This window comes from Crassostrea angulata, chromosome 8, assembly GCF_025612915.1.
Source record: "Crassostrea angulata isolate pt1a10 chromosome 8, ASM2561291v2, whole genome shotgun sequence".
Lineage (NCBI taxonomy): Eukaryota > Metazoa > Mollusca > Bivalvia > Ostreida > Ostreidae > Magallana > Magallana angulata.
This window is the reverse complement of record NC_069118.1, coordinates 37,127,504-37,139,235: the sequence shown is the minus strand read 5'-3', so window position 1 is coordinate 37,139,235 and position 11,732 is coordinate 37,127,504. Positions and strand designations below refer to the sequence as shown.

The 11,732-nt window shown below is 34.3% G+C and overlaps 1 protein-coding gene across 1 annotated transcript; it reads left to right on the top strand.

Annotated features, from left to right (window-relative positions):
• Positions 1–1,584: 1,584 nt before the first annotated feature.
• LOC128157919 (melanocortin receptor 3-like) lies at positions 1,585–3,263 on the top strand. The gene has a single exon (XM_052820578.1). It carries the CDS (start codon positions 2,174–2,176, stop codon positions 3,182–3,184), a length of 1,011 nt encoding a protein of 336 aa, XP_052676538.1. The 5' UTR covers positions 1,585–2,173; the 3' UTR covers positions 3,185–3,263.
• Positions 3,264–11,732: the final 8,469 nt, after the last annotated feature.

The following is an 11,732-nucleotide window of genomic DNA, read 5'->3' as shown; positions in this document are numbered from 1 at the left end:
AAGAATGAATGCTGAATCTGAGCCATAGGTTTCGGATGCTGGAGGAGGTTAAGGTTTTTAGAGCTGGTTAAAGTTTTTGGAGCAGAACTTTACCAAACTTGCATGGATGATGTGTCTTATGATACTGATTCACCTGACAGGCTTGAATGCTGAATCTGAGCCATAGGTTATGGATGCTGGATGAGGTTTTGTGTTTTGGAACAGGTCACATGTTTTATAGACAATAGCTTGCATAATTGATTTAACTATAATATAAATGAATTTGAGGTAGCTTCAGATGCAGAGCCTGATTTCCATTTTCAAGGATGCTAAAAAAATCTCTTACCTCACTCAAACCTGCTCCATGGATGTGTTTGTTCTTAAATGATATAACATGATTCCTATGATATAGTTTTCTATGATATGATACACCTTTGTTTTCTATGATACAATATAATATCATACATTATATTGTAAAAAGTTACATGATATGATATTGTATCAATTTATGTGTACATTATGATATGATATTGTATTATGATATTGTTATAGATAGTATTGTATATTGTTATACAACATTGTACAATATGATATTGTATTATTATAATATATTTTTTTATCAAATGATATTGTTTCATATTATATTGAAATATAAGATATTGTAAATTTATTTATTATATGAATGATTTATTCCTAGCTCTCTGATTGGCTCATATCCAACTATCTCGAAAAAAACAGAACATTATATTCACCTGCACGTGACCTAGGAGGTCAATATAACAGTTAATTTTTTATACAAGGGACTTAAAATAGATCGACCAATGAAACGTCACAATTCTCAGTTTGTTCGGCTATGGCTTCAAGCTAAAAGGTTGCTGATAACACTCAATTAAATATGTGTCTGTATTAATACGTCGCTGAATCATATGATAAATTAATTATTGATGTTTTTTCTATCAATACGATGATTTAGCTACCCTCGAAGTACAATATTCACCTCGCCGTCGGCTTTGTGAATATTGTTATTGTACTTCCTGGGTAGCTAAATCGTTGTTTTGACCTCAAAAACAGCAATAATTGAATGATATTGTATGATTTGATATTGGTTATATAATATGTTATTATTTCAAATGAATTTGTGTTTTATGATATTGTAATATATATTATTATATCATATGATATTGTATTATATATTGTATAATATAATATTGTATTATTTAATGTATTACTATATCAAATGATGTATCATATTATATGATCCAATGTTTTATTGAATTATTGTATCATTTGATACAATATCATATTATGTATCGTATATGATATTTTTTACAATACAATATCATGCTATATTATACACTATAATATCATATGTTACAATAGTGTGATGTATAATATGATATTATATAGTATCATATATAATACTATATTAAATTTATATTAGATATTATGATATTGAATTACAGTATGTGATTAATTAAAATTATGTATAACACAATTAATGTCATATTATATGTTACAATATCGTATTGCATCATTATTTTTTTTTAATTATAGTATTATATTGTATTATTAAGATATATATTGTAAATATGATGGGATGCAATATTGGATTTTTTATTATTGCATTGATAAATATTGTATCTTATAATACTGTATGAAATGAAGAAATGATTAACACATGATATACAATATTGTGTCAAAACAGTATTCATGAATATCCAAGATTATTAGCTATGATTGTCATATTAAATGATAAAGGTGATCTCATAAGGGTGATGCCTCATAAAGGTGATGCCTCGTGTCGGTGAGCTTTGTAATCTGTGATTAAATATGTTTAATCTTGAAAATGGACCAGATGTACCCTTTGTTATTCTCAATGCGATTGGATTTTTAAAATATTTTTGAAGACATTAATCATTAGTGTGGTATGCTGAAAACAAAACAGCATCTGACGAATGAAAACCCTTTTCTAGACTTTTTCCATTGAACAACAAGAGTTCTGTTTTTCACGAGAGATGATTTACACTTTTAATACTTCAGAACATCTAGGTTATTCTAAACATACTGTTATGTGTCATACTTGGTTAACTTAATTATGGTTATATTAATTATCGCTTTTCTCATGCATACATATATATAAAGCCTCGATTTGTGTAGATCACATATCATACGATCACGGAGCAGAAGAAGGAACATGGCACAGAACTCCACGGATCAGCGCCTATTCGTTCTTCAGCAGAACATGTTGCCTTTTTTGCTAGGGACGGTCATCATTCTATTTAATCTGCTGGCTTTACGTATTCTGGCGCAAAGCATAAAAATGAACTTTCAGATCAAAGTGATGACGATGAACCTGGCGTTGACGGACCTGCTGACTGGGGTAGCGATCCTCCTGGACTCCTTCCTGAGCCCGGTGCTCCCCGAGTACCTGTGTCGGCCCCTGATGTACCTGTACTGTATCGGGGTCGTCGTTTCCTTCACGACCATCACGGGCCTGCTGGTGGATCGCTTCGTCGCCATCTTCTACCCCTTTCGTTACCAGACTATCGTTTTACAGGAGAAAAAGTTTTCTTTCGCCGCCGTTCTACTCCTGTGGGTAGCGGGGGTGTTTCTGTCGGCCGTCAACTTTATTGATGGATTCAAAATCTACGGCTCGGCGCGGACGGCGGTGTGTGCGTCCTACATCATGACGGGTAGGGCGGGGCTAGCCGCTGTGACCATGGTCTTCTGTTTCCTGCTTGTTTCGAATGTGTTCCTCTACATGCTGATGTTTATGAAAATCTCCAAACTCTCTAAAGCTGTTCACCCCAGTGATAACCTGAGGAGCTGCTACCTTTACAGAACCCAGACCCGGATCCTGTTCAAGCTATCAGCCATCACCGTCAGCTTCATGCTTCTCTATATCCCATTAATTGTTTTGAATACGATCGTTGTCTTTAACAATAATCTGGCCAGGACGCTACTCACTTGGCAAAGCCTCGCTGGGTGTTTGATTCTCCTGAATTCTTTCCTCAATCCTTTCCTCTTCGTGTTACGGTTCACTGAATGCAGATACACCTTCCTCTCCATCGTCTGCTTCGCCTGTAAATCTCAGAGAGAAAAATATCAGAATCTGAAGAAACGTTTTGTTGTCTCTTTTCTGGAGGACCCCGTAATGAGTAATAACACAGACGTACAGGTGCTCTATGACACCAGACCTTTATGATAGAATGAGCATCATTACTGTTCCATTGTTATGTTAAAGAATATGTCTGAAATAAAGTTACCATGTTGCTTACAATTTTCTTGTTCTTATATGCATTGGATAATATTGAAGAACAGGTTCATTAGAATCGTCGCAAGACGCGTATTTGCTTATATTTAAGAATAAAAAAAAATTCATAGAAGCTTTGTGACATTTGCCTCAAGTTTAATTAAGAGAGTTTTTCCAAACGGTAAAATGCAGAAAGAAATGTCTCTGGACAATCGATTATGACCATAAATTTAGATAATGACGTATTGGGAAAGAGCCGAAGTCTGGGCAATTTCAAGACGGGGTTTTACTCCTATCCTCAGTCTCAAAGTGTATTTTTTTTTCAACATTAGAATACGTTATTTATACTTCAAACTTTTTTTTAATGAAATGCAATAAAATGATATTTACTGATGGTATCCATGCATTTTACGAAGTGATTACAACTTTGTCCACGCTTAATATAACGAAATAAAAATACAAGTTGAGATCCAATTGAGAAAAAAAAACCGGGGTTGTACGGATGCATCGGAAGGTCGAACATTCCAGTGTGTAATATTTCTCCGTGAAACCACTAAGCTAAGCAATTCGTTGAAAAACTGCATGTAATATTATAATTAACACTACAAAACTAATTAAAATTGTCTATATAAAGAGCAGATATATTGTACGAATAAAAAATTCCGGATAATTTAGAGTTATTGAACATTGCTGGGGATTGGAGCTCGTTCATAAACGCGATAAACCGTTTCTAAGTGTAGCACGAAAAAAAAGTAACCATGTATATGTATTGTCCTAACGGATGCAGAACGAAAGTTTTTCTTTTTAGCTCACCGAGACGAAGTCAAGGAGAGCTTATGCTATACCCTCGGCGTCGGCGGTGGCGTCGGCGTCCGCACCTGGTTAAAGTTTTTGTTGCAGGTCCTGTATCTAAGCTATTACTTGTCCTTTCTTCACCAAACTTGCATGGATGATGCATCTGGACATACTTATGGACTTGAAAGACTTGGATGTTGAATCTGGGTCCTAAATTTCAGATGCTGGAGGAGGTTAAGGTTGTTGGACCAGGTTAAAGTTTTTGTTGCAGGTGCCCTTTGATAGCAATATCTTAGTTACTGCTGGTCCGAACTTCACAAAACTTGCATGAATGGTGTGTCTTATGATACTGATGCACCAGACAGGCTTGAGTGCTGAATCTGAGCTATAGGTTTCGGATGCTGGAGGAGGTTAAGGTTTTTGGAGCAGGTTAAAGTTTTTGTTGCAGATGGCCATTGATAGCAATATCTAAGTAACTACTGGTCCTAACTTCACCAAACTTGTATGGATGATGCGTCTTATGATACTGATGCACCTGACAAGCTTGAATGCTGAATCTGAGCAATAGATTTCGGATGCTGGAAGAGGTTAAGGTTTTTAGAGCTAGTTAAAGTTTTTGTTGCAGGTGCCCTCTGATGATTATATCTTGGTTACTACTGGTCCTAACTTCACCATACTTGTATGGATGGTGCGTCTTATGATACTGATGCACCTGACAAGCTTGAATGCTGAATCCGAGCAATAGGTTTCGGATGCTGGAGGAGGTTAAGGTTTTAAGAGCTGGTTAAATAAAGTTTTTGAAACAGGTGCCCTCTGATGATGATATCTTAGTTATTACTTGTCCTTACTTCACCAGACTTCCATGGATGCCACTGATGCACCTGACAGGCTTGAATGCTGAGTCTGAGCCATAGGTTGCGGATGCTGGATAAAGTTAAGTTTTTTGGAACAGGTCACATGTTTAATATGATAGTACTATTTTAAACTTGCATAGTTGATTTAACTGTAATATGAATGAATCGCAAAGGTAGCTTCAGATGCAGAGCTTGATCTCCATTATCGAGGATGCTAAAAAATAAATCTTAGTTATTACAGGTCCTAACTTCACCAAACTTGAATGGATGGTGTGTCTTATGATACAGATGCACCTGACAGGCATGGATGCTGAATCTGAGCCATAGGTTGCGGATGCTGGAGGAAGTTACGGTTTTAATTGCTAGTGCCCTCTGATGATGATATCTTAGTTATTACTGGTCCAAACTTCACCAAACTTGCATGGATGATGCATCTTATGATACCAATGCACCTGATGGGCTTGAATGCTGAATCTGAGCCATAGCTTTCGGATGCTGGATGAGGTTTAGTTTTTTGGAACAGGTCACATGTTTTATAGATGATAGCTTGCATAGTTGATTTAACTATAATATAAATGAATTGAGGTAGCTTCAGATGCAGAGCCTGATCTCCATTATCACGGATGCTGGAAGAAATCTCCTACCTCACTCAAACCAGCTCGATAGATAGAGGTGTTTGTTTATAAATGATATAACATGATTCCTATGATATAGTATTGTATGATATGAAACAATATTGTTTGAAATGATACAATATGATATCATATGTTATATTATAAAAAGTTATACGATATGATATGTTATTGTATCAATTTTTTGATATTTTATGATATGAAATTGTATCATGATATTGTTATGTATAGTATTGTATATTATGATACAATATTGTATAATATTATATTGTATTTTTAATTTATTATTTTATCACATGATACAATTACATAAGATATTGCAAAATATTATATTGTATCCTATGATACAATATTGTATATTCTATAATATTGTATCATAGAATATTGTATAATATGATATTGGTTTCAGTAATATAGAATTATATCACATGAAATTGTATTATATGATATTGTAATATTATATCATATTGTATCATACGATATTGTATGATATGATATTGGTTTATATGATATATTATCATATCACATGAAATTGTATTATATGATATTGTTATATATATTATTGTGTCATATGATACAATATGTATAATAGTATAATAATGTATTTTATAATATTTTACTTTATCACATAATATTGTATCATTTGTTAAGATACAATGTTGGAATCAAATTATATTGTATTATATGATATATATATATGTATCAAATATGTTTCAGTGTCATTCAAAACAATATCATACTATATTATACAATATAATATCATGTTTCAATGTTATGATGTATTATGTAATATGATATTGTAATATAATACTATATTGTATTATATTTCATGATATTGTATTATTTGATCAAGTACAATAAGGTATAACACAATACAATGTCATATCATACGTTACAATATCATATTTCTTTATTTTTTATTACGGTATTTCATTGTATTGTATGATATATATTATAAATATGACATGATGCAATATTTAATTTTATATCATTGTATTGATAAACATATGAACATGAATAAGCAATTTTTTATTATCATAAAAATTTTTATCAGATGATATACGATATTATGTCAAAACAGAATCCATGAATATTCAAGATCATAAAGTATGATTTTCATATAAAATGATAAAGGTGGTCTTATGAAGGTGATGTCTTATAAGGGTGATGCTCCGCCTCGGTGAGCTTAGTAATCTCTGATTACCTATGTTTTTAATTAAAAATTATATTTCTTTTCTTGTTGCAATCTAAAATGTCTATGATGGAGTCATTCATATTCTATGTCTCGTCTTATTCTACATGTTTGAATTTTATTTTGAACTGTTCATAAAACGGATTGTACTGTTTTTAATCTAAAGATATACTTGTATCTTTCAAGTGAGAGACGTCTCATTGAATAAATTTGAGAGATTTTTTTCCCAATTACTGATAAATGTTAGTAAATGCTCTGGTGGCTTTCTATATGTCACGGTGTGACATTCGATCTTTCGGACTATTTCTAATTATTGTGTAAATTAACTTTTTCGGACTTTGTGTTAATTGCTACAAAAACTTTTCATCTATTTCGACAACTGTTTTATAAACGTTATAAATTCCGCGCAGCATTAATCCCACCTGAGGCACAATCAGTGATGGACAGCTAATCTTTTAATTGACTTCTGTCTATGTTTATTGACACTTAAGCTTCTTTCATCTTATTAATCCTTTTATGTACATGCTGCTAAAATGTCCCCAGTTACTCAATAGCTGTTTGATAATTGATTTACTTACATCTGTACTTATTATGTTAATCCTTCATTGTGTTGTTCCATTGTTCATTATATATTATTCTGAATTGTAAAATATGGTCAGTTGGAATCAGACCTTCGGTGCTGATACATACCAAACTCACGTAAAAGTATATTTCATGTAAAGTCTATATTAAAGTCTGAATACTAAAACGCGTGTTGGCTTGTCTGAGGTTTCATGAGGCTGGGTCCAACAACAAGAGAATAAGCTCACGGTTGGCCCAGTGTTAGTCCTGTACGGGAGAAAGCGCCCCGTAATATTTGGTGGATAAAGCTAAGGGTAACGACACCCGGGACTGCTACATATATTTTGTAGTAGTCAGATCCTGGACCTCTACAACAGTTAAGCGAGTTTCCCCAGATTCAGAGTCTACAGATGAAGAAGACGATTTAAACTAGATACAACATGGAATATTCTTTCCGACCGCAGTGGAGACAGAAGAAGTTCAGCTTCCCCTTATGTCAGCATCCAGTGTGCGGAAGGTGCGGAAACGTGCATCCCAACGTTTTATGTTTCGCGTTCAACCAGAAGTGTTACCGATGTCACAGAATTGGACATTATTCCAGAATGTGTTTTACACAGATGAAGAAACCAACAAAATGTGTTGAAAAGGAAGCAGTTTTGGGTCGTAAAGAGACGCAAGACATGAAACGACTGTGCAAATATCTTGAAAACAAACGTACTTTGAGAGAATTGCCGTTTAATTCAATTCGTAACAATCAATTTCATTCTTTGTTTGATACCTCAAGTATTCTACGAACTGAGCTACACAACATTAAGATTCAGCTACGCAAGTCCGATCAACTTACGAAGAGTATGGCTGAAAATCTACAAAGTGCTAAGTCTGAGAATGCAAGACTTCAAAGTGAAAATACGGATTTGAGAACAAAGCTCCAAGAAAACTCGAAACGTTCTGACATTGATATGTATGTGAAGAAAATTCAAAAATTAGAAGCAGAGGCACACGGTGATAAAGTACTCATGGATTTAATGCAGAGGAAACTAAAAGATATCGGGAGTGAACATTCTCAATATGTAATGAAAATTCAAACAGAGGCTGATGATACAATCAAACAGCTGAGGGAACAAAACAACGCCCTGCTGCAGACCATTTGGGTATTGGAATGTGATAACGAACATCTAGAAGCCGTGCTGCATGATAAACAACTTGACCGCCGATTTCAACAACACAGGCAGCAAAGGAGACAACAACGCGGCTACCGTCAATGATAAAAATTCAAAACACGAGGACGTGTTTTACGCGGACGCGAAGCATGTGTCACGGTGTGACATTCGATCTTTCGGACTATTTCTAATTATTGTGTAAATTAACTTTTTCGGACTTTGTGTTAATTGCTACAAAAACTTTTCATCTATTTCGACAACTGTTTTATAAACGTTATAAATTCCGCGCAGCATTAATCCCACCTGAGGCACAATCAGTGATGGACAGCTAATCTTTTAATTGACTTCTGTCTATGTTTATTGACACTTAAGCTTCTTTCATCTTATTAATCCTTTCATGTACATGCTGCTAAAATGTCCCCAGTTACTCAATAGCTGTTTGATAATTGATTTACTTACATCTGTACTTATTATGTTAATCCTTCATTGTGTTGTTCCATTGTTCATTATATATTATTCTGAATTGTAAAATATGGTCAGTTGGAATCAGACCTTCGGTGCTGATACATACCAAACTCACGTAAAAGTATATTTCATGTAAAGTCTATATAAAAGTCTGAATACTAAAACGCGTGTTGGCTTGTCTGAGGTTTCATGAGGCTGGGTCCAACAACAAGAGAATAAGCTCACGGTTGGCCCAGTGTTAGTCCTGTACGGGAGAAAGCGCCCCGTAATATATATCTGTCTGATGTCGGTCTCTCGGAGAGAAGAAACTAAAGGTCGATCTCCCGCGGTTTGATCTTGGTCAATAACGTGTATAGTCGGCTGTTACGTACATCCAGTTGGTTGTTTTTTACCCCCATACATCTTACTGATATCTCCTGCTGACTGATCACTGTCGATAACTTAGGGATACCAACAGTGATTGGTTTAGAGAACTCATAAACGATGCACATTCATTTCAGGCTAAATTTGTGCAGTGAGCGTGATTCGCCGTTTCTGACCAAAAATAGAAAGATTAAATCATTACTGCTCTCTCTCTCTCTCTCTCTCTCTCTCTCTCTCTCTCTCTCTCTCTCTCTCTCTCTCTCTCAATTACTGTTAATGTACGTAAGTACGTTATCTAAAAGAGACAGCCAAATCGTCTCCTGTGAGACTTTGAGTCTGACAGCATCATGATTATTTCGTGCAGTCCGTGATTTTTCTTCGACCAATCGATAAACAGGGCGTGTCAATTTCACTTGTCAGTTTCAGCCGCAGTAGATTACGACCAATCGATAAACGGGGCGTGTAGATTTCTGTCTGGCTGTTTCTATACAGCTATGAATAAACTATAAGTTTCCGTAAGAAATAGAGGAAATAATACTCCGAGTCGATAGATCTATGTAAATATTATATATTAACTAGTCTCTATGGTGAACAATACACAAAACATACATGGAATGTACTGGACACAAGCATGGCCAGTAATGTAACGAGAGAGAGCACGCTAATTCTACAGCAGGGAGTGGTCACTGTCTACTGGACTCCTGATCAGCGTCATGAACATGCTTGCCATTCCTGTTTCAGTGTAGACGAATGCGCTACCCGATTCGGCTCATGTCCACAAACCACGGGCCTGCTGACGGGGCTGACCGTCCTGCTGAATATTTCAGTTTTTACAAATTTTTAATTATCAAGAGATACAAATTTAAAGACATTTTTTTTTCACTAAAGTCTGTTGGAAATGTTCAATCTAAAATTATGGATTTGAAACTTCGCAACTTTTACAATTAAAACTTCAGCTCTGTATTCTCTGCTACTGATCAAAAACACAATAAATAAAACCCTTAGCTAATTATCAAATACTGGTACAATTAAACTTATTTTGTCGATAACTTCGTGGCAATTATTTTTTGCATTAATTGAGTTTTATATGAATAGTTATGCTCTCGACAAGACTACACTAATTGCATCTGTGTATTCGATTTTCACTATCAAATTCATAATAATATCTACTTATAATTTACATGTTCTAACATGTTTGGCTAGTTAATCAACGCACTTCATTGTGTGGTTTCAGACGTAAGGAGATGATGACGTCGCGCTAACGTAGCGTAACGTCATGATAAAAATATAAGAGTTGGTGTAATCTTTTAAAACTTTTTCATAAAGTTGTTTTGCAAAAAAAAAAAAGAAATAATAATAATAAAAAAAATGACCGAAAAAAACATATTCATGAACTACTTATTATGCATTGATTTTAAATCGTCTCTTCTGTTATTGTGTTGAGTAAAATAAAATTTGTCCGATTCGTTTAGAAAATAGTGGCATAGTTTTGAAATATATTAACGGTCGTATTTGCATGCTACTGTCTTTTACTAATTAACAATTCTTAATTGTCAATGAGTCCATGACTAATTAACAACGCAATTTGAAAAAAATGTGCGTTGCTACAATGCTACTACATGACTGTATATATTTGAGAAATAAAGTACGAGTTTTCGTGAATGTTGCAGAATAACCTCCGAGGTCGAGAAATGTTGTTTATAAATATAAAAGCCGAGGCGTTAGCCGAGGCTTTTATATTTCAAACAACATTTCTCGACCTCGGAGGTTATTCTGCAACATTCACGATAACAAGAACTTTATTTCTATTCTACTAACAGCTCAGTATTTCTACAGATCATTTCTCCTATAGAGAGACGATCTAGGTCATTTTGACAGCTGTTCCGTGTAACCCCAATGGTTTTGTTAGTAATGTTTACATGTGTATCGATCAAAAGAATCACATGCAGACGACATAATTTTTTCTTTGGATGTTTAATACTCTTTACTTATTTATAAAATATCTATGAATCATGTTCCTGATATTTTAAGGGCAATTTGATACGATAATTACTACTACACGTTATATATTTTATGTAAAAACACGCAGTGAAAATGTGCTAGGGAGGTCCTAGGAACAGCCACATTGATCTCTTAAAAATAAACATTTGAGGCAATACACATCGTTTTGACTGGAACTAACACGTGAAATTGACATGGTTTTTAAAAAATTTACGGTTTGAAGTTGTACTTTCATGATCAGTGCGAGACAAATAGGTATTTCTGATCTGATAATTTACTGATGACGTTCGTGGTATATTGGAGAATATTGTCCGCGGCATCTCTTTGATCTCGGCAATAACTGTAGTAGAATTCATTGTAACGGCCTGGCTTTATATGATAAGCAATGCTTTTTTGAATGATAGGTAAGATCATAACAATTCATATGAATATCAAATAAATATAAATTTACAATGCTTTAGAAATGCATTTCTAATG

Coding starts and splice junctions, on each gene's coding strand:
- LOC128157919 (XM_052820578.1), top strand. CDS start 2,174: ATGGCACAGAACTCCACGGATCAGCGCCTATTCGTTCTTCAGCAGAAC.